This window comes from Synchiropus splendidus, chromosome 5 (assembly GCF_027744825.2).
Source record: "Synchiropus splendidus isolate RoL2022-P1 chromosome 5, RoL_Sspl_1.0, whole genome shotgun sequence".
Lineage (NCBI taxonomy): Eukaryota > Metazoa > Chordata > Actinopteri > Syngnathiformes > Callionymidae > Synchiropus > Synchiropus splendidus.
Genome location: NC_071338.1, coordinates 32,578,864 through 32,606,518, shown reverse-complemented (window position 1 = coordinate 32,606,518; position 27,655 = coordinate 32,578,864). Strand labels below are relative to the sequence as shown.

Genomic DNA, 27,655 nt, shown 5'->3' with positions numbered 1-27,655 from the left:
GTCAGTGAAATGTCAGGAAAAGGGACTTTCAAGTTTGCTCTCTTCCCCTAGCGACCAGCTAACATTGAAAACACTGGCTTTCATTACTAGAATACAAAACAATGTGCAGCGATCATGCGGGTGACTGGACTTGCATTTCCCCTGTAAACATGTTTCTATTTTGTTACTGATCAGAGAAAGCTACACTGACATGAATGAAAGACAAAGGTCAGAGGGTGTCACCTCCCTCACGCACGCACAACACACAGACACGCGTATGGACCAATGGACGTCCTTCTGGGTCAGGACCTCTGTGAATGCTGCCGCTCATGTGGACAAAGTGTGAAAGCCTTTATGATCCCAAAAAAAAACGCTGAGTCATGAAAACTCAAAGTGTCATCGTTGCAACTCTTGTGTATTTGTGCGAGTTGTTTTGTGTGTTGGCGTACGCCCGGGCGAGTGTGACTGGGCACTATTTAAGCAGCTGTTTCGTGACCCGGCCGAGCTGACATGAACATCTTCACCCGAGTCCCAGGATCAATACCACCAACCAGGTAACGAAAGCCACGGGGTCCTGGAACCTTTCCGTCCCCAACAAATAACCGCAGCATGTAATTGATGCTATTGGTAAGAGATCACATGTGTGTGTGTTGACAGCAAGCTGGGGTCAGTCCTCCAACGTGCCTTCTATGGGTCCAGTGGGCGGGTGAGTCCAGAAAACCAGCTTCCTATATTGTCGTCGAACAGGTCTGTTTTCTCGGACATGCTCAACCAAGTCATCCCTTTGGTCCATGTCCAGCACATTCTCAGCCAAATCTTCTGCTTCAGTCCGCTGCAGGTTGACCGCACATGCAGGACGTTTCCCAAGAATATCTTACATCATTTCCTCTCATGAAAGTTCCTTTTTAAGGCTCATTTTAAATCAACTTATTCAGTTAATATCAGCCCTCTTCCAAAACGTGCCATTCGCACACTTCATTGCCTCCAAGGAAACTTAATAATAAAGCCATTTTTCTTGGGGGATAAACATGGAAAGCCGTGGCCCTTCTCCATTACAAGAACTGGCTCTGTTTAGAGAGGTTTAAAAAAGTCAGTAAGAGGACACTTTTTAAAATGTCAGGCATCAGAGCATTCTATTTCAAGTCAAGCTGACTTTCCGAGAGGTGGAGTTTAAGGTGCTTAGTGTATAATGAGGAAATAAATGTGAAAAAATATCTGTATTTAAGAGAAAAATCCATAAACACATGAAGGAACTAGTGTTACTAGAGCGAACAGAAGTTACCCAAGGCTGATCAAAAGTCGACAAGACAAACAAAGATCTGATAAAGGTTCTATTAATCAGGTGATCATCTGCTCAGGCATGGAGAGTCAATAAAGTGGTCACATTTTGAGTCTGCTGTTTTCACTCTGATCTCAGCAAACTTCTTTGTTCATGGTGATTTCACACCTCCATAAAACCCAAGTGATGGATGACGTCGAGATATATCCAACTAATCCAAAAGAATCAATGAGCTTCAAGATGAAGTCAGAGGAGCTGAGCGGGTTCTAGGGCGCAGCGATGGTCTTATCTGCCGTGTCCAGCTGCTCAGTCACCAGAAGGGACGGCGAAGATCAGGGCTGCAGGTTCCTGTTCATCGTATTTACACACCCAGCATGTCTGCACAGCACCTTATCTGCTCCTCTAGAAGAGCTGCTCGGGTCATTTCACTACTTTATGACGCCAAATCGCTTTCAAAAAGACCAGGGATGAGGAGGATTTGATCGCTGAGAGGCTCAGACACTTGTGCAAGATCACATCAGGCGTGGCTCATCTGATGATGCACAGGACTGCAGCGATATACATTCACTCACACTCTGTGACTGCACCAAATACACAAGTCATATTTGATATCACTCCTGTACTATGGCCCACTAGCAGTGTTTAGAGCAAAGCAAGTGAAGTAACTCAAGCGAGTCTTGTCTTGAACGGAGAGACTTTAACAATCAACTTCGTATACTCGGAACAGGCACTTCAGGGTTCTGACCCACATGTACACACACATACAGTACATTGTCACCTGGCTGACTACTACAGACTACTACACCAAGTGATGACTGTCGTGATGAGACCGCTTGTCCCTCAGGTGACGCTCTACGAGCAGCGAAACTTCGCTGGCCGACGCCTGGACCTGAGCTCGGACTGTTCTCGCCTGAGTGACAAGAACTTTCCAGAGAGATGCAACTCCGTGCAGGTGGAGAGCGGCGCGTAAGTCACATGCCGCCTCACTCGAGTCCGGAATATTTTCCACATGATGGAGAGTGTGCTGGTCCTGTCCGCCCCAGGTGGATCGGGTTTGAGCAGGAGAACTTCAGGGGGCGTCAGTACCTGTGGGACATGTACGACCGCGGCGAGTACAACTCCTGCGACAAGTGGAGCAGTCAGGTGGATCATGTCTCCTCCGTCCGCGCGGTCAAACAGGTGAGACGCACATGTGGTACTGTGTGTGCCGTGACACCTGTGAGCGCAAGCTCAGGGCTGAAGATGAGAGTAGAGAAGAGGAAAAAGTCTTTAATTTAATAACTTTCATTGGGAAGGAGGGAAGAAAAATCACATCAATTGAGGAAAAAGAGAAAATGAAGACAGGCTCTGATCTCATGAGGGCAAAGGTTGCACTTTGCCCACATCTGTCTTGGGGCAACCAAACTTTTCAGACCAAGATGAAAACCTCGTAAGGCCCACATTCTTTTAAGACAATTTTAGCTTCTACTCACAGACCACTAGGGGGCCCACTCAGTGCCAAATAATAGGCGCCCAGTGTCGGCCCATTGCTCATATCAGTGAGACAATAACTTCCATGGAGGATGGTCAATTATCCACCCCAAACTTTGGTTAGCCTCCAGCACGTGATGGAAATGAGGCGTGGGCATCCTCCCCAGACACCCCTCCACCCACCACCGTGCATGGCAGTGTCAAAGTGGTAACAGTTACCTTTGTCGCCAGGACAACACTCCCGCCAAAGCTCAGCTGTTCGAGCGCGCCGGGTTCTCTGGCAAGAAGATGGAGATTCATGACGACATTCCCAACCTCATGAGTCGCTTCAGCCTCAACAGAGTCGCCTCCATCCGGGTTCTGGGAGGAGCGTAAGTGCCCACCTGGACGAATGTGGTCGATGATACGCTGAAGCTAACCGTCTGTCCGTGCAGGTGGGTGGTTTACCAGGAGCCCAACTTCAGGGGTCCTCACTACATCCTGGAGAAGCGCGACTACAACAGCTTCACAGACTGGAACAGCCAAAACAACACAGTGGGCTCGATACGACGGATCCGATTCAACTAGAGCGCGGACGAACCCAAACCCCCGCTCGCACATTTTTCATAATAAATGCGCTAAAACTGAAGACCAGGCCATGGTTTCTTTGTTGCCTGCAGGTTCTCCACCTTTCCTCGATCATCAAACTCCCAAGAGCTTCACCTCTTCAACCCTTCCCTTGTTTCCATCACCCATGACTTGGACCTTCTCTCCTCCAAAAGTCAAAGTGGCCGGTCTTGGATTCTCTCTGGAAGTCTGCAAGCTATTTTCATTCCTCCTTTCAACGTTGCTCTTACCCTCCTTGATCGTGATCCATTAACTGCAATCTAGGACATGGTCTTTTGTGTTGGACTTCAATTTATTCTGTGTTCCTCTCCCCCTGGCCCAGCTGGGGAAACACCCCAGGAGAAGCCATGATAGCACACGCTGAAGGGATTTGAGTCTCGCTTCTTACTTCCACTTCCTCTACAACACTCTGTTTTTATAAAAATATTTTTTACTGATACAACACTAAATTCAAGCACAAAATTATAGAACACTTGTTAATTTTGAATCCAGCAATCTAACGAAATATTCATTTAAATTAAAGCAAGAAAATCCGCAATAAGACAAGGACAGCTGACATTTGGGAAAACTTGTCCTCAAGTGAAAAACAACAAAAAAAAAAAAAAGAAAAAAGAAAACCCAGCAGAAATAATAGCAGGAAGAGGTTTAAAAAAGAGCGAAAACGACGACGCATCTGCAGAAATAAACATTAGAATCTTTGAAGTGCCTCGCCTTTGATTCATTACAAGACATTTTTATGCCCACAATGGCTCAAATGCGGTTTGCTTGTCGACATTTCAAAATAAAATGTAATTATCACTCTGGAGCCCTTTTCTGTGAATGCGAAAGAAAAAATGTTATGTTACGATTGCACACACCAATAAAAATAAACAAGTCCGTAAGACAAGACGAAGAATTAAACGTGCTTTGACTGTTTAATTATGTCGTGCCTTTATTTTGCAATCAGCGGATGTTGCGTCAGAATGCGGAAATTGTTCCCAGTCACTACGCGCGAACATTGAAGACTGAGTGAGCCCGGAGTGGTTGACGACAACGTAAACAAATCTGCGGTCGAGTTTTCGAACCGTTTAAGCAGTTTGCTGACTTTTGTTCTGATCGAATACGGCGTGTATCTGAACCAGAGGCGAGCAAACGCTGTTACTACTGTTTATATCTGGTGAGTAGGAAAATTGAGATCAGTGCACACAATAATTGATTATAGTGATCAAATACGAATATAAAATTTTTATGAGTCATAAGGAAGGATATGTATTGATCAAAAGGACATTATTAACATATCGGCGCTAGTACATAAAGGCTAAGCGTTATTACCGCACTGGTATCGCAAATCACATAACTATATGGCGAATGTAAAACCTCGTTCTGGTATTTTAAATGGATATAAGGAAGTAGCCCAAGTGTTTTAGTCATATATAGATGAAGGATTGACGAGTTACAAATGCACTTGCAGTGGATTAGATCAGAGTCACTATATTCTGTCTCATCGGTCACTTTCAGACCAAACATGGTGGGTGAACTTATGGACCACGATGCTGTGGAAGATGAAGCCTTCCCTCCACTTCCTCCACCGACGTCTCCTGGAAACGAAGAAGAAGGTAATTGTGTTTTGTGTAATAAATACATAGACATAACACAAGCTGACTTGAGTTAATCGGAAGCTAAAAAGGGAAAAAAAAGATACTGAATCACTCCATGCTTAAACCTGTGAGTCATGACTCGTCCTTTCCTTTGACTCTAAAGCTTATGAGTCTGGGGAAGACTCGATTCTGAAAGAGGGACTCACAATGTTGTCGCTCCAGGTGAAGTCTCTCAACTGGCTGACGTTCCTGAGGCCAAAAGGAAGTCTGTCAAGCGGCCACAACCCAAACTGGACTCAAACAGGTGATGATGTCATCACAATGAGCCCGATGTTTGATCTTGACTGATGACGTCATTCTGTCTCTGTGTGACGCCTCCAGACTGACGTCGGGCCGAGGACTGCCTGCTCTGCGCACCTTGTTTGAAGACACTCCTTTTAGAGGTCGAGGACATGAGGTAAGCGCACACAAGCACAGGCACAGGCACAGGCTCTTGCTCTCACTCTGTGGTGTTGGTGGAGCAGCAGGAGGACCTGCGTGTGCTGATGAGCCGAATGGAGAACTGGGCGCATCGACTGTTTCCTAAACTGCAGTTTGAAGACTTCATAGATCGCGTGGAACGACTCGGCAGCAAGAAGGATGTGCAGGTGAGAAACTGACTTGGGTGTCGTTCCTCTCTTCACCGGCCTCGACCCAGTCAGTGACTCAGCAGTAGTTGGGTCCAGGCTGTAGCACAAGAAGGTCGAAGCGACGACTGGCGTCACGATGTCTGACGTCACTGTTGGCCCCTCTGACAGACGTGTCTGAAGCGGATCCGTCTGGACATGCCGCTGATCCATGAGGACTTCGGAGGAGAAGAAGGTAAGAGCAGGTCGGCCACTGTGGCTCAAGAGACGTCTGAACACCGCCGCTGTCTCAGGTGGAGAGGAGCAGGTGGAGCCAGAGACGGTGATGGATTCGGATCCGTTCAGCGTCTTCCCTGCCAACGTCCAGTGGGCCGTCAGCTCCACACCGGCACCTCAACCCGCGCCCGTGGTGTCCCCGGACCCGCCCTCTCTCACTGAAGAGCAACAGCACCGCATGGAGATGAACCGGATGAAAGCCCTGGAGAGAAGACTCACCCGTCAGAAGGCCGCAGGTGAGATGACTGACAGCTCTCTGTCTAGATCTTCTGAGATCTTGAGAGCATCTCATCGTTCCGCCATTCATTTCCTCCTCTCAACCTGCCTCTTGACTTCCATCATCCTTTTCCTGCTTCTTATCCACATCAAATTCACCTTCTTTGACGATATGATTCCGGGTTCATAGAAGAAGCCAGTGACGTGACTCCCTCTTGCAGCTGCAGACCCACCAACAGTCGATCCGATGGTAAAGGAGGAAGCTGAGACCATCAACGACAGCACATCCCTCATGGAGGAGGAGATCACACCCAGCGTGGATCCATCCCCAGCTGAGAATCCACCTACATCAGGGGAGGAACCGGCCTGGATGGATCCCACCTCACCAGAGAAAATAACCGCATCCATGGAAGAGCCCCCCTCGATGGAACCCACCTGCTCAACGGTTGATCCATCCCAAGCTGATATTGAAGAACCCTCATCGGTGGATGCAAAGCCGCCCTTGTCGATAGAAGACACCCCACCAACTGAGTCGTCCCCAGTGTTGGATCCATCCAACATGAGGGAGTGAAAAGCAGGGGCCTGGAGTGAGATGGCCATGACCTTCACCTGGGTTCTGTGGGAACCAGTCGGCTCAGGGGGAAGTCTTGATGGTCACATGTTAAAGTTCTATTTACTTGTTTTAAAGTGTTAATAAAGTTGAACAACTGAAGTCTGTTTGTCCATCATTTCAATTGTTGGCATCAGGAGTCTGATCACAGTAGGCTGGTGACATTATGACTACCTGCCTGAAGCTTTTGCTGTGAGGACTCGACCTAAGAACCAGTGACTTCAACTCAGTCGTCCGACTTGTCTTCACTCCAACTCATTTCAGACCAGTCCCATCATCAGCCTGTCACATGGAGATCTCTCTGTGTACTCCAGCACCGAGTGCTACATCTCTTCCATCACTCTTCTCCAGCATCCTTCCCTATACACTTTTCCAGTCCCTTCTTCGTCCTCCCGTCCTCAAAGATCTTCTAATCACCAGCCATCCTTCTGTCCAGTTCATCACCCGTTCTTCTCATTTCTCCCCACAGCACTTGAGCTTCTCGGTCCCTTCTACCTTTCACCTTCACAAGTCTTCTACCGCATCCTTTCTGATGAGTCATCACTTATCTCTTCCGCTCTGTTCAACAGAACCATCATTGACTCCTTTATTTTACCAGTCCAGTCACAAACTTCAGACCAACAACTACGACCGGACCTCGGCCAAGGCCAGTTCCCGGATCTCCTCCAGCAGCAGGTACAGGTTCGGTGCCCTGCTTTGGCGGAACTCTCTCTCCTCGCGGGACAGTTCTGGGCCGCGGTCCTTCTGCTGTGTGGCCACCTCGGCCAGTCGGACCACCTCCTGCACCAGCTGCTTGCGGCCTTGAAGACTGGAGGGTTCAGAGGAGTCAGCCAGGCGGGGCTGGTTCCTGACCACGTCCAGGTGCAGAGAGTCAGAGTGGTAAGTGGAAGACTGGACAGAGATCTGGACCTGTGGTCAGAGGACACATTCAGAAGATCATCTTCAACAACTCTCTCTTCACAGGACTACAGAAGCGGAAAAGTGTCGTCCAACACTCACTGTGATGTGGTCGAACAGCCTGAAGGTGGCGCTGCCACTCGCAGACTCTGTTCTGATGTGGTCCGCGTAGCGCCGCAGGGTCCCCGCCTGCCACTCGCAGCTCTGGTCCTCCCCGGTGGTAACCACCAGACCCTCCTTGTTCTTCAGGTACACTGGAGCCTTCACACCAAACCTGGGGGTCATGTGACCAGAGTCAGGCGCGGGACCGAGCCGAACACGCAGGAGGTCCTTACCTGGGGATGAAGACCAGGACTCCGTTGTCTCTGATGGAGTAAATGATGGCGTCCTCGTGGTTCTGGTTCAGTGCAGGGTCTCTCTCCTTGAAGAAGAGACACTGGAATAACTCTGTGGACAACTTCTGGACCTGCTGGGCCGCCTGGACACACACACACACACACATACACACTCGGGTCAGCATCTTGTCTTCCCGCTGTCACTGCTGAGGACATGTACTGACCCGGTTCTTCACGTTAATGTGGTGAGCCAGATCCTCCAGTTCTCGATTGGGCAACACTTTGGCGTGGTTCCGCCCCGTTTCCACGTCTAGAGCAGCAGTCAGGAGTCGGTGGACCAGGACGTCAGCGTAGCGCCGGATCGGTGAGGTGAAGTGCGTGTACTGGTCCAGCGCCAGACCTGGAAGAATCCCAGCACCTCAGACGGACCTTGAAGCTGAACCAAACAGAAGGGACCTACCGTAGTGGTGGAAGTGGTCTGGGGAGTTGAACCCAGTGGAGCAGTACTGGGCCTGAGACATGGCCTGGGTGGCCATCATTCTCAGGATCCGGTTCACCAGTGGGTCGGTCGGGTCCACAGCCCGGTCCAGAGAGTCCGCCAGTTCTTTATTGGACCTGAAGGGGAGTGGGAGAGTCATGAAGACCGCAGAGGTGAGAGACGGCAGCGCTTGATGGATACCTGGTGTCGATGTGAAACCCGCGGGCTTCAGCGCTGTCCACCAGCTGCTTGAAGAAGTGCTGTCGCGGCGGCGGGTGGTGCCGCAGCAACGCCTGGTGAGGGAAGGCCTCCCGGATCTTACGCGCCACCCAGTGGTTAGCATAGATCATGCACTCCGCCACAGTCTCGTGGACCTCCAGTGGTTGGCGAGGGACCAGCGCCGTGATGTTCCTCTGCTCGTCCAGCTGGGCGCGGACCTTGGGCACCGCACAAACGCCTCACTCAAACTGCTATTTGAGGGCGACCAGCGCACACTCACACACCTCCACTCCTTCCAGCTCCAGCGCCCCCTCGTGGTCCCTCTGCGCCCTCAGGTGTCGGGCCACGTGCGTCAACATCTCCAGCGAGCTCCGGAGCTCCGCCAGCCGAGCTTCTCTGTCTCCAGGAAGCAGGCAGCTCAGCTCCGGGACGTCCGCCGCCTTCCCGTTCAGCAGATCCTGGGCGAGCTGGTAGTGCAGCTGGTAGGAGGAGCGGATGATGGTGCGACCGAACCACACCGAGCGGACGGCGAGGGTGGCGGCCTCCAGCTTCCACAGGACACTCATGGCGTACCTGAGGCCAGAACATGGTCAGACAGGGACGCTCACCCCCACCACTGGCTCCGCCCACCTGTCCACGCCGCCGAGCAGAGAACACACATCTGCGCTGAGGACGGCCGGCAGCATGTCGAAACGCCGGTCCGCAAGGTAGTAGGTGGTCGCCCTGCGGACCAAGACGGGTCGTCAGGATTACAGCCATGAAGGTCTCTGCCATCTAGACCATCCACCTGCTGCGGGCCTCCAGGTCAGTTAGTGACCCCTCTTTGACAAAGTGGGTCACGTCAGCAATGTGGACCCCCAGCTCCAGCAGCCCCTCGCCAAGGCGCCGCACCGACAGCGTGTCATCCACATCCTCACATCCGAGAGGGTCGATGCTGAACACCAGGTGAGTTTCGCGCAGGTCTCGCCGTACCGGCACCTGGGATGGATCCACCGACCACGGATGCTCCGGGGAACTCACCGGCATCTCTTTCAACTGCTCAGGAGAAAACACGGCGAGTCACGCCGAGCGGCCTCGTCCAGCCTTGTAGCTGCACCCACCTGTGCCTCCGAGAATGGCGCCACCTGCACGCAGTTCTCGATGAGGATGGTCTGCACTTCCGTTTCCAGCTCGCCGGCGCGGCCCAGCACTCGAACAGTGTGTCCATTAGGATACTGGGAGGAACTTTCCCAGGAGTCCAGACGCACCACCACCCTGTGGTCCTGCTTCCAGAGCACCGTCAGAGTCAACAGAGGCGCTTCCAACAAACAACTGTACACCATCACCAGGATCTGCACGGCCTCAAGAGAACCACCTGGCCCTGGTCCAGGGACAGTTGAAGGGAGACAACAACCCTTCAGACCCGTCTAACCCTGGCTGTGTGAGGATGAAGCTCCTCTACTCTACAGATCTAGTTCTTCCAGTCATGATGATCTACATCAAGCCATGGAGTCAAACCTTCAGGGTGTCAAACTGCTGCGTGCTGATCCGGATCTTGGGAATGCGGCGGTCCCAGGGTACGGTCAGGATGCGCTGGGAGCTGCGGCTCTGAGAGGGTCCGGGGTCCCTGGAGGGGAAGGTCACCACGTAGTCTCTCCAGTTCCTCTGCAGGACGCCGACCACCCGACCTGCCAGAGACAGGTTGAAGCTCCGCCCTCACACCAGACATCACCACCTGAAGTCACCTGTTGCCATGGGCGGGGTCTCGCCCGCACCCCCGGGCCCCTCGTTTGCCTCCCCACCGTCCGACAGCGCCATCAACATCCCTCGCCATTCGCTCTTCGGTAAGAGCTCGACGACGACCAAGTCGCCGTGCACGGCCCGGTTTCGGTGCTTGGTTCCCACAACCAGCACCTCCCGACATGGATCTGCAACAGTGAGGTCAAGCGTGTTTTGTCATGATCACGGTGACATCATCCACGGGTATTCAGGACAAAGATTTTCCCCCTGAAGCATCTGTGACAGATGTGTTTACTCAGATCAAGAGCTGCTCCTCCCTGCGTTGCTAATCTAGTTTAACACGCTTCTTTCCTGGAATCTTTCTGTCTTCTTCCCCAGCATTGATCCTCCAACTCTGTCCTCTTATTCACGACGCTTTCTAGGATCTCTTCTACACAAAGGACTGATTTGTTCTCAAGGATCCTTCCCCTGGAAGAAACCCTCGCATCCTAAAGGTGACTGTTGAAGACTCTTAGCCATTTTGTTTTTTGGGGTCTTTAATCCAGGGGAACACTAGGTTCTTCTTAAAGGACTAACGAAACGTCCTCACATTAAAGAATGTTTTCCTCCACAGGTCAAGTGGGTCAGAAGCTGACCCGCTGTGCCCGGCCAGACAAATGACTCGCTCTTGTTTGGTAGAAAATGGATTTTTCTGCTGCAGCATGCAGCCGATCACACTCTCACACGCTGCTAAAGAACAGGCCGCGTCTCGCTTTGAACCACAGACACAATTTGGAACGGAGAAGGGACTAGACACATCACTGACCGAAGAAATGAAGATGTTTTCATGGGATCATGCAGGACAGAGACTACTCCTCTGACGGTTCCCAACAACTGTTTCAGCTTCCTGGACTTATGATGGAGGTCAGTAGGTCAAAGGTGAAATACGTGTCTGGATCAGAAATGTTGGTGCCGCCACCATGACAAGAAATAGTTAAGAAAGCCCCATATGACCTTTGCATGCAGGAAAGTTGTGATATTTTAACATCATCACAACATTTTCGAAAACACTCCTGCGATCACCGGATGAAACACGGCCTTGCCGGCTCCTCCCTGACCACCAGAGGGCGCCCTGCCGTGCGAACACATCACCTGATGTCTTGCTGGAGGGCACCTCAGCCGAGACCGTGGCTTCCGTCTGAGCACGGTGTTTGTTGACGTTCAGAGTTCCCTGATGAGCGAGAGACACGGTGAACAGCGTTACCCGGACGACACACGCCCACGCCGTCCAGACCCACCTGGATGAAGCGTCCCGACTTCAGTCCGGCGTCCAGGATGTGGGCGGGGAGGTGCTCGGGGTACTCCCCCCGCTCAGACCACTGGCTCTCCTTCCTCTCCTGCAGAGCCTGTCTGAGGGACGTGTAGAGCAGGTGAGCAGGCTGCAGGTCCAGCAGGAAGTTCTGCAGGTAGTCCTGTTGATGACATCATCAGAGAGGAACTGGCTGAGTTCACGGGGTTCCTACTAGGGATGGGTGATAGGGACAAAAAATAATAAATAAATAAATAATAATTTAAGGATAAATCCATGTTCATTCGCTTCCATGTGTTGGACACTACTGTCTCTCTTGAAACTGTTTTATGACGAAACTTATTAGTGGAGTTTGTCTCCAGCATCATGGTTTGTTGATGTCTCAATAGAACAGTGAACTCAGAGCAGAGATGAGAAACTCAATGTTTCAGGTCTCTGGTAGAAGCCACTGGTGTCTGACAGGCTGCTCTGCCAGCTTTATTTAGGGGTTAAACTGAGCCGTCTGTCTGCTGTATCTCAGGTCTCTGAACAGTTGACTTGAACTATGGAGCAGTCTGGACACAGTTCCTAGATGCTACTGAAGAAACATAAGAAATCATGTGAAGAAATGATCATGGAGTCAGATTCTATTCTCCAGATCATGATACAAACTGTCAGTCCTTTGTCTTGTGTGATGAAAAACCTTCTCACAATTCTCTCTCCTAAAATGCTTGTTTTCCATGGCCTTATTGAAGATATAATAACAATTCATTTCAAAGAGCTAGATGAGCAGCCTTTCTCAGGGAGATGGAAACGACCGGATCCGTCGCCCTTTGGGAGTCAGATGCAACGTTCCTCAGACACCTGAATCTGAAACTTTCGAAAATATCTGGGGTGGAATCTTTCATAAATGCAGTCCTCTCTGTCTCAGAGTCCCGCTACAGTATGTCAATATTTCATGAACAAAGCACAGTCTCTAGAGATTCACCAAACTATAACGTCTCACATCAAATTAAATGTTTTTTGGTCGAGTTCTTTTGACAGAATAGTTGCTGCATTCAGCAAGGTTTTTCTGTTTTTTTGCCTCCTTGAAGAGGTATATGAAACGTGTCTGAATTAAAATGATTTAATGTGTCTGGACAAAGATCATGGACACAGAAGGTCTCATTCTGATCACAAATTCATTGTCAATCCATGTGATCGGTATCTGTGATGGGCAGCAACAATCCTGATCAGAGCGTCCCTAGTTGATACGAACCGAGTCAGTGAACCTATGAGGACCACTCTATCTAACAAAACAAGGACTGATCCACAGACTCAGAGACAACCAATGTCATTATCAAACGTTACCTGTATTAAAAATAAGTTTAAAACTACAATTGTGAACCAAGGTGAACCACGGGTGTCGAACGCCACAGAGCTGGAGAGTACGGCGGCATCACAGTCTCGTCGCGTTCATGCAAGTCTAACGCAACCAGTGCCGTGTGTTTATCGAGCATATCGTGAGATGCAAAACTCTCACAATTCTTCACGACCGAGTACCTGGAGGGAGATGACGTAGACCCCGGCGGTCTGGCTGCCATACCGAGCTATGGCCGCCTCCTCTTCCGTTACCATCACGATATCCATCTGACCTCCCAGGTGATCGTGGTACCACACTGCTGCAGAGTAGACGCACCTGCCCACACAAACATGTTCTGAGATTGTTGCCAGTCCCCGAGCATCAGACCTTCATGGGAGCTGGTGTGGCCCAGACTCCTGGGCTCTCACCTGGTCTGCCATTGCTCCTGCGACTCGCCCAGCTCTCTCGGGCAGTAGGACTTCTCCTGGAACTCATTGGCAAACAGCACGCAGTTGTGTAGGGGGTCTTTGAGGAGTGTCTGCAGGCGGTTGTAGAGTCTGAAAGGGAACACTCCTGTTAGGTCTCTGGTGAGAAGGTGATGTGTTGCAGCCTGCCACCTCTTCAGGACCTGTACGTCTCCAGGACCCAGAGACGTGCAGGTGGGATCAGAGCCTTCGACCCTTCTCACCCTGGTCATGGACTGTTTGTTCCTCTTCCCTTGGGCAGGCATAGTTTATTTTTATTTATTTATGATTATAATTACTACGTTTTGTTCATTATTGCACAATATACTGAATCACTTTCCTAGTTGGTGGGGTCCTCACTGACCTTGGCAATAAAGCTAATTCTGTGCTGTGTGTTTGTGTACTAGTGAGTTGTTGTGTCACGTGTGCGTGCGTTTGTCAACCTGCGTCCTCCGCTCTGCAGCAGGGTCTGGCTGCCGGTCTGGGTGAAGATGACCCCCTGAACCTCTCTGAACTCCAGAACCTCCAGAAAGTCCAGCAGCACATTGACATCCGGAACCAGGTAGTGGGTGAGGCCCGCCGCCAGCACTTTCCCTTCTGAGGAAAACCCAGGTTGGTTAGCGCGTGCGACTTTCTCCCGCGTGTGTTGTTTTGGTTCCGCACCGTTATTGCAGCCGCCCACGCACAGCTCGCTCCGGCACGGGACGTCCTCCCTCAGGTAGTGCTCTCGGACCACCCGGACCACCTTGCGACCCTTGCTGCCCCTGACGTGGACGATCCTCTGAGTCTTTGTCAACTTCATGCTGTTGACGGAGAAGCGGGAATTTGTAAACTTCCGGGATGCCGCGTCACGTGACGTCATCTGTGCGTCAATAAAAGTGCGCATCGGAAATCAAGGCGAAAATTAAAAAGAAAAACACAACACGGATAAAATAATTAAAGTTGAGGTTAGTACAGTGTTTTAGATGGTTTTGTTTGAAATCAAGCGACGATACGCGTCCATACGCGTTTAGATACTGAACGTTTAATGGACATCTTGAAATTAATTTGAGCGAACCTGTGCTGTAAAAGTGAGATTAAATGTAGTGACTGGCCACCGGTGAATCCTTCGACAGAAGGCGATCAGAACCAGCGCTAAAATAGACGCAGCGTCGTTTGTCGAATTTAGTTGATACCTTTAAAATCTCGACATATTACAGCATTATTATTATTATTATTATTATGGAAAACATCAGATACACGTGGCTGTGGTGCGGACGGACGCGTGTATTTGGGTCACAGAGCTGTGCTGATCGAACTGGTAATTAATATATTTAATTAATTACAAGAAAGAGATCGATCAGCCTAAAGAATGTGGGTCAACCACCCACGTCCAGCATGTCATTCGGGGACGTGTTTGCTTTAGTGTGTCCACGTGATTGTTCATTTTGGGTGGATTATTTGCTTTATATGCTCTGTGTTTCATAACCAGTGAAACATCTAAATAAGTCTCTCATGGATGATTCACACCTTCACATTCAAGAGCAGAGGAGACGTGAAGTTTCTGCTGAGTGACCTTCTCATGCGTCTCCATCACAGGTGCTGGTGGACGTTTCGCTCAATGCTGTTTGTTTAAATAGCACCTTCAAGCATTCCCCACTCACTCCCCACCTCCCTTACCCCGGGCCATGGTTGGAGTGGAAGGAAAAGGGGCAGATAGGAGGGATGGCAGGGAAGAGAATAGAGGAGAGTAGGATGAACATCAGGGGCAGGAAAGGGGGGGGGGAGGTGAGGGAGGTAGGGGGCAGTCTTTGGGACTGTGGACTGATCTGAAAGAAGGGATGGTGATCCAGCTGCTGGAGTCACAGAAGAAGATCCAGCTGCTGGAGCCACAGACGAAGATCCAGCTGCCGGAGTCACAGACAAAGATCCAGTTGCTGGAGCCACAGAAGAAGATCCAGCTGCTGGAGTCACAGACAAAGATCCAGGTGCCGGAGTCACAGAAGAAGATCCAGCTGCTGGAGCCACTAAAGGAGACAAGTCTGTTGCTGCAGAGATCACGGAGACACCTGCTGGACTAACCACAGAAGATCTAACTGCCACAGAAGAAGCAGAACCTGGCACAGTCAGAGAAGTCAAAGTTATTTCAGAAGATCTAGAAGCCGGGCCGACGGCGGCAGCAGCAGCAACAAACAGAGACGACCTACTTCCTGCTGCAGCCTCCACACAAAGACCAAAGCTGGTGCTGCCACCATAGAGAATGTAGGTGCCGTGGCTGCATCAGTGCTCAGAGAAGATCCACCTTCTGCTTTCACCTGGAGTGACTGAGCAGGTGAGACCCACATGAGAGGGTTTGTGACCCGTAACACATGCCGTTGTGGGACCACCAGGGTCTGTGGTGGTGAGTTCAGGCTTGGCTCTGTTTGTTCTGTAGGAGTCACGATGTGGTGCACTGGAATCTCCGCCAGTTCCCTGCTCTGGCTTCACCTCGGGGTCCTCGGTGTCGTGTCACCCCTCAGTCTGGATGACCCCAATGTGTGTAGCCACTGGGAGAGGTCAGTTCCTGTCGGCGCCATCAATATCGTCCCCGGCTTCCTGCTCACCCCCACCATCAATGTCCTTGTCTGCAGCTACACGGTGACCGTCCAGGAATCGTACTCGCACCCGTACGACCAGGTCTTTTACGAGTCCTGCTCCGACATCCTCACCTGGTTCAAGTGCACCAGACACAGGTAGAGTCCGGAGAATATCGCCCCTGCTACTTCCACGACGACTGTCCCTGATGCACCCTGAATGGCACTAGCTCATACACCTGAAACCCCTTTATCTACCGCATATATACAGACAAGGATACACTCCAATACTTGCTCTCTGAGGTAGTGAAACCCCTGGGACTCTGCTGCACTCCCTGGCATCCCCTCAGCCTCACTGAAACAACCTCAAACTTCTTGAAACTCCTGATACATTTTCTGTTGTCGCACTGATTCTCCCTGACACCTGAAACCGCACGACACACCTCAACACACCAACTTGATCCACTCCAACCCTCCCTGATCCCGGGTAACTCTACGCCCTGAAACACCCCGACACTCTCACCATGCGCCTCCTGCTTACAGGACGAGCTACAAGACAGCGTACCGCCAGGGAGTCCGGACAATGTACCGCAGACGCTCGCAGTGTTGCCCGGGATTCCATGAAAGTGGAGAGCTGTGTGTCCGTGAGTGTATTCACGAGTGTTTTCAATTATCCAGTCTAGATGGCAACCTGAATACATCCTTCTGTCTCCCGCGACTCTTTCTCCCGCTACTCACTGTGCTGGAGGAGAAGTCCGTCCCTCCGCCCTGTGAACTATCAATGCTGCCCCCCTCGGGGGGCAACAGCCCACTCGTGTGATGCTAACATGCCCTGCAGAGGTGGTTTTGTACTGAAGAATTTCTGATGCACTTTTTATTTTCTGTCCCAATGAACCTTTTGTAAGTGTCCCAGTGCATGTGTGTGTGTGTGATTGTGTGTGTTACACGCTTATCCTCATTTGTGGTGACCATTTTTGGCAAAATGCTGGGCTAAATATCTGGGTCAATCTTCAGTTTAGTTCAGGTGAGCCATGTGTTTTGGATGGTTAGGTTTAGGGGGAGAGGCTGGGGAAAGGGTGATGGCCAGGAGAGGTCCCCAGAGGGATAGAGATACAACGTGTGTGCATGTGTATATGTTTGTGAGTACCTGGTTGATCCTCAATTGTAGGGACCAATTCTTGACAAAACACTATCCTTGTGAGGGCCATATGACTTTGTAGGGACATGTGGCTGGACCTTACAAGTCAAAACCTCAATGTGAGGATGACAACTTCAAAATAACTGGACGATTCTAACTGGGTTCTAGTTAGGTTTCGAGTCCTGGCTCAGGTGAGCCATGTGTTTAGGATTGTTAGGTTTAGGGGGAGAGGCTGGGGAAAGGGTGGTCCTCACACAGATAGCAGTACAAGTATGTTTGTGAGTTTGAACATTTGAGATAAGGTCTGTCTCTTCTGTCTGTCAGCTTTGTGTTCGGCCGAGTGTGTCCACGGTCGCTGCATCGCTCCGGACACCTGCCAGTGTGAGCCCGGCTGGGGGGGCGGGGACTGCTCAGACGGTGAGCGCCCACCATCGCACGCAGATGGATCCTGGGACTGATGATGCTTTCTGGTCTTCAGGGTGTGGGCCAGACTTGTGGGGACCTCAGTGCGTCAACCGTTGCCAGTGTCTCAATGACGGCAAGTGTAACCCCATCTCCGGGGCCTGCCTCTGCGCCGAGGGCTTCCACGGCTGGCGCTGCGAGGAGTCATGTGACCCGGGCCAATACGGCAAGAACTGCCTGCTCGACTGTCAGTGTCTCAACGGCGCCACCTGCCACCACCAGACGGGAGAGTGTCTGTGTGCTCCTGGCTACACAGGCGACTTGTGAGTCTCATACCACATTGACTGTCTGTTAAAACAAAGATAACCGAGGGTGGCTCACGGTGTCTCAGCTGCCAGGATGAATGCCCAGATGGTTCCTTTGGACCTCAGTGTGCCCTCGCGTGTGACTGTCCCAGCGGAAGCAAATGCGACCACATCGCCGGGACGTGTCTCTGCGACAAGGAGTGCCAGAATCGGCAGTGTCCCGCCTCTCTGTACGGAGTCTCCTGCGACAAAATCTGTCCCTGTCGACTCACCAGCACGCTCAGGTTCTGACCCGCTTCCCCATCTGCTGCCTCTCACTTCTCTCTCCCTAAACAACCATGTCTCTCTCAGGTGCCATCAGTTGACGGGGGCGTGCACCTGCGAGGCCGGGTGGGCGGGGCTTTACTGTAATGAGACGTGTATGAGAGGATTCTACGGCGGCAATTGCAAAAAGCAGTGCTCCTGTGCAAACGGCGCTGACTGTGACTTTGTCAGTGGACAGTGTTTGTGTCCACCTGGATACGTGGTGAGTCTCAGCACACATGCATGTTTGGGTCGACGGACTGTCATGAGGGAAGAAAAGAAACTAGGACAAATATGCCACCATAAGTATACTTCTGTGACCCAAGTATGTATTTATCGATTCGGAATATCAATATCAAAAACAAAAGACGAAAGAAGCGAGGATATCGAGAGCACGGGGGAGACATTTGGACACTCTCTTCGTCTGCTGCCTTTACCTATGAAATTGTACCCATCAAACCATGTCACTGGTCACTTGCTTCCATGCTGTTCACCAATATATCCACCAGGGGGAGCAGCCCAGGGTTAAGAGTTGATGACAACAACAAACTCCAAACTTGATCATGCAGCTCTTGCACAAAAGAGGAAACGGAGGCAGCGTTGTCGGAGGTGGTGGTTGGTGAGGACGTTAAATATATCGCCACTGGAGGACGGAGAGTTTCCGCCATTGTTACGTCTTCTTCCTGTCTCATTAGAGTTGCATATCGGGTAGTAACAGCAACACTGCCCCCCATGGTTTTCAGTTGTACTGCTCCGTTTGGTCCATGGCCATAAGCTTTATGGACACGTGGAGAAATATGAAGGAAATGAAGGCAGAGCACGGACAGAAGGATGTGTCTGTATCCAGATTGTTATGGAACATTGAGCACAAATGGGCCATGCATCAACGTGCAACACTTAAGGCTGCCTTTGGCGTCAGTATAGGAAGCTAAAGTCCACTTTCCCAACGTCAATATATGTGAGTGAGGATGAGTTGGATTGGTGGGGGTGAGGCGTGAAGGGTGTGTGGTAGGGTCAGGGAAAGGGGTTCGGTAATGGGGCACTGAGTGGTAGGCGTATGCTGACGGGTGTGGAATTTGGCTACTGGTGGGATGAGGGGTGCAGCAACACTGGTACGGTGAGGGCTACAGTCATGGGCAAAAGGGGCTTAGGGTGAAAGGCGACTGAAGGGTTAGAATGGTTGACAGGTTGACTGGAAGGGCCGGCGTGACTGGCATGGGAATGAGGGACTGGCTGGGGTTGGGTTAATGGCTTCAATGCTTTATGACCAACACGGTGTCAGTGACTATGAACGCTCTGATGCCACCTCCCAGGAAGAGGGGTTCATCTGGGCACACGCCCATGACCATGTGGGCACAAGAAATGCATGTGATGACCTCCTCATGTATCAACAATGTGATGGACTCGACTCCTCCAAGAAAAGGGAAGACAGTGGGGCTGGGTTTGATGTGTGATGGTTACCTGGGGGTGTGTGAGACCCATGTCCACTCACAGTCTTGTTTACCAGTGTCACACACTCACAGAGACCGTATCCTGTTCGCAGGGCGAAGACTGCTCCAGGGTCTGCGCTCCAGGGTTCTATGGGATCAACTGTTCACTGTCATGCTCCTGTGTCAACCACACTTCCTGTTCCCACCTGGATGGGACCTGCATCTGCAAAGAAGGTGACCAGCCAGCACTAAATGCCGTGGTTCTGAAGTGACTGAGATTGAAGTGTGTTCCCAGGCTGGCGTGGTGTCGACTGCTCCCTTCCCTGCTCCGGAGGATTCTGGGGTCGGGGCTGTAACCAGACTTGTCAGTGTGCCAACGGGGCGGCATGTGACCCAGTTGACGGCAGCTGCCAGTGCTCTGCCGGTTGGACGGGTCTGAACTGTGACCTTCCGTGTCCGGTCAGTCTCTTTTTTCAGCCCACTCAACGGGCAAAGGTCTAACGTCTTGTTGGTGTTCAGGTGGGCTCCTTTGGGCTGGACTGCAAAGAGTCATGTGACTGCCTCCACGCGCCTGCCTGTGAGCCGACGACTGGAGTCTGTCACTGCCTCAATGGCTGGACAGGTGATGACGCTCACTAAAAAACACACATCGGTGAAGTGGACGGTTGCAGAGCGTTGTTGTTTTTAACCTTCTCCTTTCTGCATTTCCCATCCGAGGTTGCTGCAGCAAGTCCTCCTACCGTCCTCTACATGTTGCCCTACATCCCTGAGCCTCATTGACCTTCTTCTTCTTCCCCTTTGACCTGGTACCCTTTAACCCTGCACAGCATTTCTACGGCACTTCATCAAAGGCATAATCGACACACTTGATTCAGCTTCTGTGAGCAGTTTTTTTAGTGATATAATCTCCCCTCTGCACAACAAATGGTGTCAGAAGTGGGATCCCATCCGTGCGTGTGGTCAATATGAGGGTGACTGAACCTTGGTTAAGGGAGAAGATAACCAGACCGACAGATATGGAAGTCAAGATGCTGCTCAGATGAGAGGCTGTCGGAAACTGGAAGGTGCTCTTCCTGGAGACATCTAGAAGACTGCGTCTAGTTCTGTGGGGGCCAGAAGATGGTGGAGAAGTTAGCTCGGCTGTTGAGGCCAGTGGCAAATAGTTTTTACGGTGTACGTGTATCTTGGCTGCTACATCTTTAATCATAGGTATCCGTGATTGTTTCCGCTTTAGTAAAGGCCATGGTGAACTTGGTAGATGACCCTGGTTCATGCCTGATGATGAACCACTAAAGGGGGCCACACACATCACGGTAATCGGGTTCTTTTGTCACCATTTTGCTCCTTCCCAACCGAAGATGGTAGACATCCAATTCTCCTAACTCGGATAAGACTATCCACTGAGAGAATCCTCATGTCTGGCGTGTGTTAAGAGTGAACTTGTTCCAATAATCGGATCTGAAAACGGCCAACGTCGCCAGAATCCTACTTTCACCAATTATCAACAGTTTTCTTTGTCGGTCTCGACCGGTCTAGAATAGGAATTCGGAGTCCGCCCAGTCCGAGACCGAGACCCTCAAAAAGTGGTCTTGAGGCCAAGACGGAGTGCAGTCCAGGCACCATCAGGGAAGCCAATCAAGAAATGAACCAACTGAGAAACAAGGAGGCAAATCTGAATTGAATCTGTGGAAATCTCACCGCTGCCTGCTGACGGTCTCACTGGCTCTGCTCCTTCAGATGTCTGGATGGTGAACTTTATTTCTGCGAGCAGAAGCTGTGTTCTTGTCATTCAGTGATGATGATGTTTCTTTCTGGATCATTTTACCAAAAAAGAAAAAAACACTTCAAATGTCATGCTGCCAGTTGTGTTTTTCGACTTGTTGTGGCTTGAGCTTTTCGGTCGGTGGCACACATTTAGCACACACTTAAGATTTGTTCAATCCTTATGTGTGCCGCTGAATGGGAGAAGAAGTGACAGCTGACCCACCTGCGTGTGACTCGGACGATTAAAGACGTGTCAAATTAAAGCCTGCAGTGAGGCGATACCTGGAAATTGCAAACAGTTTCGTACGAGGGAGACGACTGGTGGGTCGGCTGTGGTCCACTGGGTGCTGATCTTGACCGAAGAGGAGTGAAGCCGGGTTTTTCTCGCCCAGCACATGCAGTAGTAATTTCAGAAGGTCAGACTGATACATAAACAAAACAGGGAGCTGAAGAGATGGACTCCTTCAAGGTGCTCTTACGGAGTTACATGACATGGATTAACGTCCAGGAAGACAGAACAACCCTCTTGGCCAATAACACAAGCGTGTCTGTGTGTGTGCAGGTGTGCGGTGCGACAGCCAGTGCCCTCAGGGTCTCTGGGGTCCAAACTGTTCGTCCAGCTGCAACTGCTTGAACGGAGGGTCGTGTTCTCCGGAGGACGGAACCTGCGTGTGCGCTCCTGGCTACCGTGGCAACAACTGCAAGAGAAGTAAAAGACAGGCTGGCAGAGACAACACACGTGTGGTGGAGCCAGGATATGACCCCCGTGCATGTGTGTGTGTGTGCGTGCATGCGTGCGTGTAGAGTGCGCCCCCGGGTTCTTCGGCCACCGCTGCGGTCAGGCGTGTCCTCAGTGTGAGCACAGCGACGGGCCGTGTCATCACGTCACCGGACACTGCGAGTGTCTCGCCGGGTTCTCCGGCTTGCTGTGCAACCAGGGTGAGTGTCAGCGCTGGGGTTGTCTCACGCAGTGTGTGTGAGTCTGACCTCTGTGCTCAGTCTGTGACTGACTGTTGCGTGTGTACATCTGTGGAGTGTGACTTTTGGTGTGTAAATGAAAGTGTTGTTCTTCGCGTCAGCCATTCTGTTAAAATTTTCGGCACGCTACTCCTCCCAGTGCTTTCGTCCGTAGAGACGCGGCTCCAAAGGCAAAACGTGCGGACTGACCGGGAATCGCCTGCTATTACCTTTCTCGGACCTAGGTGCCAGAATTCCCAGGATAGTTCAGGTTTTGTGACCTCGAATTTTTGGGAAGAGGATTCACCACTTCATTTGCCTCTATTTCAACGGCTCGCAGCTCCCCAAATTTATGGCCTAGAAACCCTGCGAAAAGCTCAAAACGGAGAAGCACTCGTCCTCTATCGCCCTAAAAAAGATCAGAGCCAAGTTTTGCACACATATCGGCCTCAAAGAACCTGAGATATGGCAAAAATCCAAAAGTTAGAGGGAGCAGTGAAGCTGGTTTGAGTGGAGCAGAGCAGTCGAAATCCGGTCATGTTCCAGTTTCTAAACTGTGATGGTGGCCAAACAGTGCGCCACAGGAACATGAAAATCCCCACTTTTGTAGTCAAACTCGTCCTCTCTCTTGCGTGAGAGTCGGAAATGCACGGCGAATCCCGGATCCGGCTCCATTGAAAATGCATTGGCGAAGTCAGGCTGCTGCTCGAAAATTGCAGCAAAGTTACACATTTTCAACTCGCCATCCTGGCCAGACTGTAGACACATGGAATTCAGCTCAGTTAGAGACAAAAGTCTCAGGATTCTCACGGTCTGCTCGGCTTTTCTATCTGCTACGGTTTTCGAGATACGGCCGTTTGTTCACGGACTTAAAAGTCCCTCTGAAGCACAATGATACAGCTGCAAGGGAGGGGGAGCGTTGCCGTGGCGACGGAACTGCAGAGTAGGGGAAAGGTCACAGCCTGCTCAAACAGCAGACACAGACACTGGAGCATATCTTGGTCATCTTTTGAGCTAGAGACGGCGTTCAAAGCTTCAAACGTAGTGACAGACCTCCACAGACAGCAAGTGCAGTGGGGTCACACATGGTGCATTCACGAGCTGTGTATTCAGAAACAGCAGCGTCTAGTCTACTGTGTGGTTTTAGTGTTGCGTTTGTGACTACTTAATTTCAGTGGGGGGGCTCAGAGGGAGTTTGCTTGATAGTTGGTGTGTGTGTGTGGTTTCATCTATTAAGTGGTGTGCGTCCACGTGGGTAGATATTGTTTTGGTTGCAAAGGTGGACTTGGCTCAGAATTGACGGGAATATCTGTGTGTGTGTGTGTGTGTGTGTGTGTGTGTGTGTGTGTGTGTGTGTGTGTGTGTGTGTGTGTGTTTGTGTGTGTGTGTGTGTGTGTGTGTGTGTGTGTGTGTGTGTGCGTGCAGTGTGCCCCAGTGGAAGGTTCGGACCCCAGTGCTCTCAGACCTGCTCCTGCAGCAACAATGGCAGCTGTCATCACATCGATGGAACCTGTCAGTGTGTCCCGGGCTGGAGGGGAGACGACTGCTCCATTTGTAGGTCACACACACACACATTTGTTTTGCTATCCTTGAGAGGACCTCTCATGGCCATCACCCTCTCCCCCTAAACCTAACCATCCAAAACACATGGTTAACCTCAACCAGAACCAAACTGAAACCCATGACCCGGTTATTTTGAACTGGGTCACACTAAGACTGCAGCCTGTGTCGCAGCTTGTCCGCAGGGTTCATGGGGTCCAGACTGCATCCACACATGCAAGTGTCAAAACGAAGCTCAGTGTCGCTCCACGGACGGCGAGTGTTCCTGCGGCCCTGGCTGGATGGGACTCTACTGCTCACAACGTAAGACCTAGCGACGCGGTGCATGTGGAGGCCTCCGTCCATCGTCTTCCTCTGCTCCTCTCAGGATGCTCGACCGGTTTCTACGGCAACCAGTGCTCTCAAGCCTGCACCTGCCAGAACAGCGCCGACTGTGACCACGTCAGCGGGCAGTGTCTCTGCCGGACCGGCTTCATCGGCTCCAACTGTGAACTCCGTGAGTCCGGACCGTAGAGTAAAGTGAGGCAGAAAACACGCTCTTGACTCCGTGTTCTCCTTGTCACATGACCAGGCTGTCCTCCGGGGACCTTTGGATTTGGGTGTCAGCAGTTGTGCGAGTGTTTGAACAACTCCACCTGCGACTTTGTGACGGGAACCTGCAACTGCAGAGAGGGATACCAGGGGGTCCACTGTGACCGAGGTGAGTCACTGTGTCAACCAACCGCAGTCAAGCCGCACCAAAACGAAACTCTGCAATTCCTCAGTGCTCATGTAATGCGCGTATTACGGTAATGGCAAAGCGAAGAAAGTAAAAGGCACAGAAATAGTCTGTATTGTTTTAGAAATTCAACTCATTGGTCCTGTGGAAGACACCCAGGACGTTAGAACTCAATTTCATGTGTCATTTCAAAGTAAAAGCCTTTTGAAAATCCTGCTTATCGAATGTGGATGTGTACGTATTTATAATGATATTTTGGAGAATCCCTTAGGTTGACCACTATGTCACTGGTCTAGCCTCGAACTAGAGCATCTCTAGAAGCCACCCAGGAGGTTTGAAGTCAATCTCATGTGTCATTTCAAAGTAAAAGCCTTTTGAAAATGATGCATATTGAATGTGGATGTGTAAATATATGTATTGATATTGTGAAAAAAATCCTTTTTTTCAAAAGACTTTGAGACTTGAAAGACTTGAGTTCTAACTTCCACGTCCACGGGTGTCTTCCACGGGAGCAATGAGTTGGATTTCCTAAAACAATAATACTGGCATTACACAAGCACTGTGGCATTGCGGAGTTTCGCCCTTTCGACTCCGGTGTCGATCAGAACTCCTGACCATGTGACTCCTACCCAGCGGTCCTGACGATGGAGCAGCTGGTTCCGGTGCCAGCCTCAGACCGCCGGGCCTCCAGCGCTGCGCTCGCCGTCGTCCTCCTCCTGTCCATCATCTTTGCAGCTGTGGTTCTGGGCTTCTGGTTGTGGCAACGCCACCGAGACAAGGACCATCACCTCCCCAGCGTTAGCTACACACCGGCCCTCAACATCACGTCTGGTACCGTCCTCGCCCCGACTCACACTTTAGAACCCTTCCGAGTGTCAGTTAACAGACGGGGTTTTGGCGGCAGCCGGAGTGCAGTGCACCGGCCTGCTGTCTTCCACAGAGTCCTCCCCGAACAGCAGCATCTCCAGCGGCCGCTGCTTCTCCAACCCGGCCTACCGCACCCTGTCAAGCCCCGCCTACCGCACCATCTCCAGTCCCGCCTACCGCCGCCTCTCCAGCCCCACCTACCGCACCGTCGGACCCTGTGCTTATGCCGCACATTATTCCAAATCAGAGAAGAGGAGCAAGGCCAAGGTGCCGTTCTCCACTGTCTTTGGATCCGAAGAAAACGTTTCAGCACTGTGTCTTTTCTTTCCAGATGAAGTCGACAATGCGGCGGCACCGGAACAGTGCGCCAGAGTGGGGTGCCTACTGCAACCTCCGTGATCTAGGTCAGTTGTCGGTCACCTGCACCGGGACCGGTCTGCCGGACCAAACTGAAGCGCATGACCTTCCACTTCACAGGCGTTTACTGCGTCGACCGGCGCTACAGTTGCCAAGCAGACCACCACTTCAGCCAGGAGCCTCTCAAGCGCCAATACCACGGTACTGACTCTTGACTCCAAGTGTCCACCAGAAGGGTTCAGAACCAGGTTCTCCGTCCATCTTCTTGTACTTGCCTGACAGCAGAATCAATTTGGACCGGACAGTCTCAGTGATCCGGGCCACAGGCTTTTTGAGCAGTGGGCCACATCCGGGACGGCTCTGTTTGACGGATCTGAACCGGATCTGGGCTGGACTAGTTACTATAGGGCCCGGATCCAGGCGGAATATGAGAGTCTGGCTCCAGATGGCAGCCACCAGAGATACCCTGGCTGAAGCCTTTGAGCTGCCTTTGGCCAGGCAGAAGATCAGGCAGGGACAGCACCGGGAGTAACCTTCTCACTGTGCTCCTATCAGAGGACGTCAAAGGTTGGAGGTCCAGCAGCGGCTCCGTCAGCACCGAGAACCCCTACGCCACCATCAGTGACCCCCCTAACGGGCTGGTCCACCTCGGGAGGCCGCACGAGAGCAGCTACGTGGAGATGACCACGCCCACTCGCCATGACACAGCGAGCCACCGCGGCTCCCTGGTCTCTGGCCGCAGGTTCTACGACACGGGTGAGCGAGCTGACCACATTCTGTGCGGAGAAACAGAATGAATCCGTCATTGTTTTCATCCACCAGAACCGACCATCAGCCTGATCCAGACCCCGGGATTTCCCTGCTACCTTCAGCACACCTACGACCTGCCCAGGAACAGTCACATCCTGAGCCACTACGACCTGCTGCCGCTCCGTCCCAACCCCCTCCACAGCCAGGGCCCCCCAGCCTCCAGCAGGCCGCCCAGTCCCGTCCTCTAAAGCCCCAGAGTTTTGGCTGGATCTCCTTTCATTCGTCTCTTACGCAGCTGTCCAGTCAAATGGTCTCCTTCCAGGTCACTTGGTGCAATGTAGTGCTGCGGCTCGGACTCGCGGCAGCAATGGTGGAGATGGTCTTCAGTTCAGTGACCTCAGGATCTCCTCCCTGCTTGTCACAGGGGATGTGGAGCAGCAGCTCCTTCCTTCAGTTCTCACAGCAGATTGTGAAGCAGCCGGGATGAAAATAGGTCCTCCACATCCTAGTTCTCAGTTGCACTGGGGTGGACTGTCTTGTCCACTTTGCTAGACCCTCCCCCCGGTGAAGGAGTTCAAGTATCATGGGCTCTTGTTCACGAGTGAAGGAAGGACCGAGCATCGTGAGTAAAGAAAGAGCTGAGCCAGAAGACAAAGCTCTCCACTGAGCGGTGGGTTTCTGCACTCACCTCTGGTCAGACTGAAGTCTTCCATGGGGATATGGCAAGGAGCCAAGTCATCTGGGGAAGACTCAAATTAGAATCGCTCCACACAGAGAGGTCAGGTGAGGTGACTCCATGGAGCATGTCCAACTGGGAGGGAGCCCCGTGAAACCCATCGCCCCAGGAATGAGCCCAGTGGTGGGTTCAGGAGAGGCGGAAGTCTGGGCCTCTTTGCTCCCGCTGCTGCCTCTGCGACTTGAGTCTTGAGGAACGACTAAGTGCGTACATAGATAAAAGCTCCACATCGGACAAACTGACGCCTCTTGACCAAATCACTTTTTTACGTTGTCATGATGTAAATAAAGTTTTGACGCATTTTTTCCAAACTGTCTTCGTCTGCAACAGGGGTGTCCATCCAGTCCGAGACTCCCACTGTTTGACTGTGTTGCTGAACAGAGCCACATGCTACCAACACGTCAGGCTGTGAGGCTTCACCTGAGCAGCTGCTCACCTGACTCAGTATAGCGGTTA

The 27,655-nt window shown here is 51.5% G+C and overlaps 4 protein-coding genes across 9 annotated transcripts; 3 read left to right on the top strand and 1 right to left on the bottom strand.

The window, feature by feature from the left end:
* The first annotated feature begins 438 nt into the window (after positions 1 to 438).
* crybgx (crystallin beta gamma X) lies at positions 439 to 4,220 on the top strand. The gene is made up of 6 exons (XM_053864335.1): positions 439 to 533; positions 637 to 685; positions 2,103 to 2,224; positions 2,302 to 2,437; positions 2,960 to 3,099; positions 3,163 to 4,220. Exons 1-6 carry the CDS (start codon positions 490 to 492, stop codon positions 3,293 to 3,295), a joined length of 624 nt encoding a protein of 207 aa, XP_053720310.1. The 5' UTR covers positions 439 to 489; the 3' UTR covers positions 3,296 to 4,220.
* Positions 2,993 to 14,341, bottom strand: dis3l (DIS3 like exosome 3'-5' exoribonuclease). Of its 3 annotated transcripts, none has more exons than XM_053864324.1 (19): positions 14,024 to 14,341; positions 13,804 to 13,957; positions 13,325 to 13,453; positions 13,097 to 13,232; positions 11,565 to 11,738; positions 11,419 to 11,497; positions 10,293 to 10,475; positions 10,066 to 10,235; positions 9,669 to 9,830; positions 9,356 to 9,603; positions 9,199 to 9,291; positions 8,853 to 9,141; positions 8,551 to 8,786; positions 8,332 to 8,486; positions 8,096 to 8,271; positions 7,872 to 8,014; positions 7,639 to 7,810; positions 5,118 to 7,548; positions 2,993 to 4,911 (listed from the first exon to the last, which is right to left on the bottom strand). In XM_053864324.1, exons 1-18 carry the CDS (start codon positions 14,244 to 14,246, stop codon positions 7,264 to 7,266), a joined length of 3,207 nt encoding a protein of 1,068 aa, XP_053720299.1. In that variant the 5' UTR covers positions 14,247 to 14,341; the 3' UTR covers positions 2,993 to 4,911; positions 5,118 to 7,263. The 3 variants fall into 3 exon arrangements, with proteins under 3 accessions (XP_053720299.1, XP_053720300.1, XP_053720301.1); XM_053864325.1 differs by having other exon boundaries at positions 2,994 to 4,911; positions 5,572 to 7,548; XM_053864326.1 differs by having other exon boundaries at positions 2,998 to 4,911; positions 6,465 to 7,548.
* tipin (timeless interacting protein) lies at positions 4,311 to 6,728 on the top strand. Its single transcript, XM_053864334.1, has 8 exons — positions 4,311 to 4,490; positions 4,832 to 4,929; positions 5,134 to 5,215; positions 5,293 to 5,368; positions 5,436 to 5,558; positions 5,709 to 5,772; positions 5,831 to 6,049; positions 6,251 to 6,728. Exons 2-8 carry the CDS (start codon positions 4,839 to 4,841, stop codon positions 6,598 to 6,600), a joined length of 1,005 nt encoding a protein of 334 aa, XP_053720309.1. The 5' UTR covers positions 4,311 to 4,490; positions 4,832 to 4,838; the 3' UTR covers positions 6,601 to 6,728.
* Positions 13,821 to 27,504, top strand: LOC128758448 (multiple epidermal growth factor-like domains protein 10). Of its 4 annotated transcripts, none has more exons than XM_053864330.1 (24): positions 13,821 to 13,972; positions 14,939 to 15,671; positions 15,774 to 15,894; positions 15,970 to 16,071; positions 16,456 to 16,556; positions 17,375 to 17,467; positions 17,529 to 17,775; positions 17,844 to 18,041; positions 18,109 to 18,283; positions 19,604 to 19,724; positions 19,786 to 19,949; positions 20,010 to 20,112; positions 21,817 to 21,963; positions 22,059 to 22,193; positions 23,637 to 23,765; positions 23,946 to 24,074; positions 24,139 to 24,267; positions 24,343 to 24,471; positions 25,123 to 25,320; positions 25,394 to 25,623; positions 25,688 to 25,760; positions 25,834 to 25,914; positions 26,269 to 26,469; positions 26,536 to 27,504. In XM_053864330.1, exons 3-24 carry the CDS (start codon positions 15,782 to 15,784, stop codon positions 26,709 to 26,711), a joined length of 3,174 nt encoding a protein of 1,057 aa, XP_053720305.1. In that variant the 5' UTR covers positions 13,821 to 13,972; positions 14,939 to 15,671; positions 15,774 to 15,781; the 3' UTR covers positions 26,712 to 27,504. The 4 variants fall into 4 exon arrangements, with proteins under 4 accessions (XP_053720305.1, XP_053720304.1, XP_053720302.1 ...); XM_053864329.1 differs by lacking the exon at positions 13,821 to 13,972 and adding an exon at positions 13,981 to 14,307; XM_053864327.1 differs by lacking the exon at positions 13,821 to 13,972 and having other exon boundaries at positions 13,981 to 15,671.
* Positions 27,505 to 27,655: the final 151 nt, after the last annotated feature.

Bases quoted from the DNA above. Each gene is read 5' to 3' on its own strand.
- LOC128758448 (XM_053864330.1), top strand. From the start codon at position 15,782: ATGTGGTGCACTGGAATCTCCGCCAGTTCCCTGCTCTGGCTTCACCTC. The intron at 25,321-25,393 runs GTACCGTCCTCG...TTTTGGCGGCAG, and splicing joins GGCCCTCAACATCACGTCTG to CCGGAGTGCAGTGCACCGGC. The intron at 25,624-25,687 runs GTGCCGTTCTCC...TTTTCTTTCCAG, and splicing joins AGAAGAGGAGCAAGGCCAAG to ATGAAGTCGACAATGCGGCG.
- tipin (XM_053864334.1), top strand. From the start codon at position 4,839: ATGGTGGGTGAACTTATGGACCACGATGCTGTGGAAGATGAAGCCTTC. The intron at 5,559-5,708 runs GTGAGAAACTGA...CCCCTCTGACAG, and splicing joins GCAGCAAGAAGGATGTGCAG to ACGTGTCTGAAGCGGATCCG. The intron at 6,050-6,250 runs GTGAGATGACTG...TCCCTCTTGCAG, and splicing joins CACCCGTCAGAAGGCCGCAG to CTGCAGACCCACCAACAGTC.
- crybgx (XM_053864335.1), top strand. From the start codon at position 490: ATGAACATCTTCACCCGAGTCCCAGGATCAATACCACCAACCAG. The intron at 534-636 runs GTAACGAAAGCC...GTGTGTTGACAG, and splicing joins GGATCAATACCACCAACCAG to CAAGCTGGGGTCAGTCCTCC. The intron at 686-2,102 runs GTGAGTCCAGAA...CTTGTCCCTCAG, and splicing joins TCTATGGGTCCAGTGGGCGG to GTGACGCTCTACGAGCAGCG.
- dis3l (XM_053864324.1), bottom strand. From the start codon at position 14,246: ATGCGCACTTTTATTGACGCACAGATGACGTCACGTGACGCGGCATCC. The intron at 9,831-10,065 runs GTTTGACTCCAT...CTCTGGAAGCAG, and splicing joins AGCAGTTTGACACCCTGAAG to GACCACAGGGTGGTGGTGCG. The intron at 9,292-9,355 runs GTGGATGGTCTA...CTTGGTCCGCAG, and splicing joins GACCTGGAGGCCCGCAGCAG to GGCGACCACCTACTACCTTG.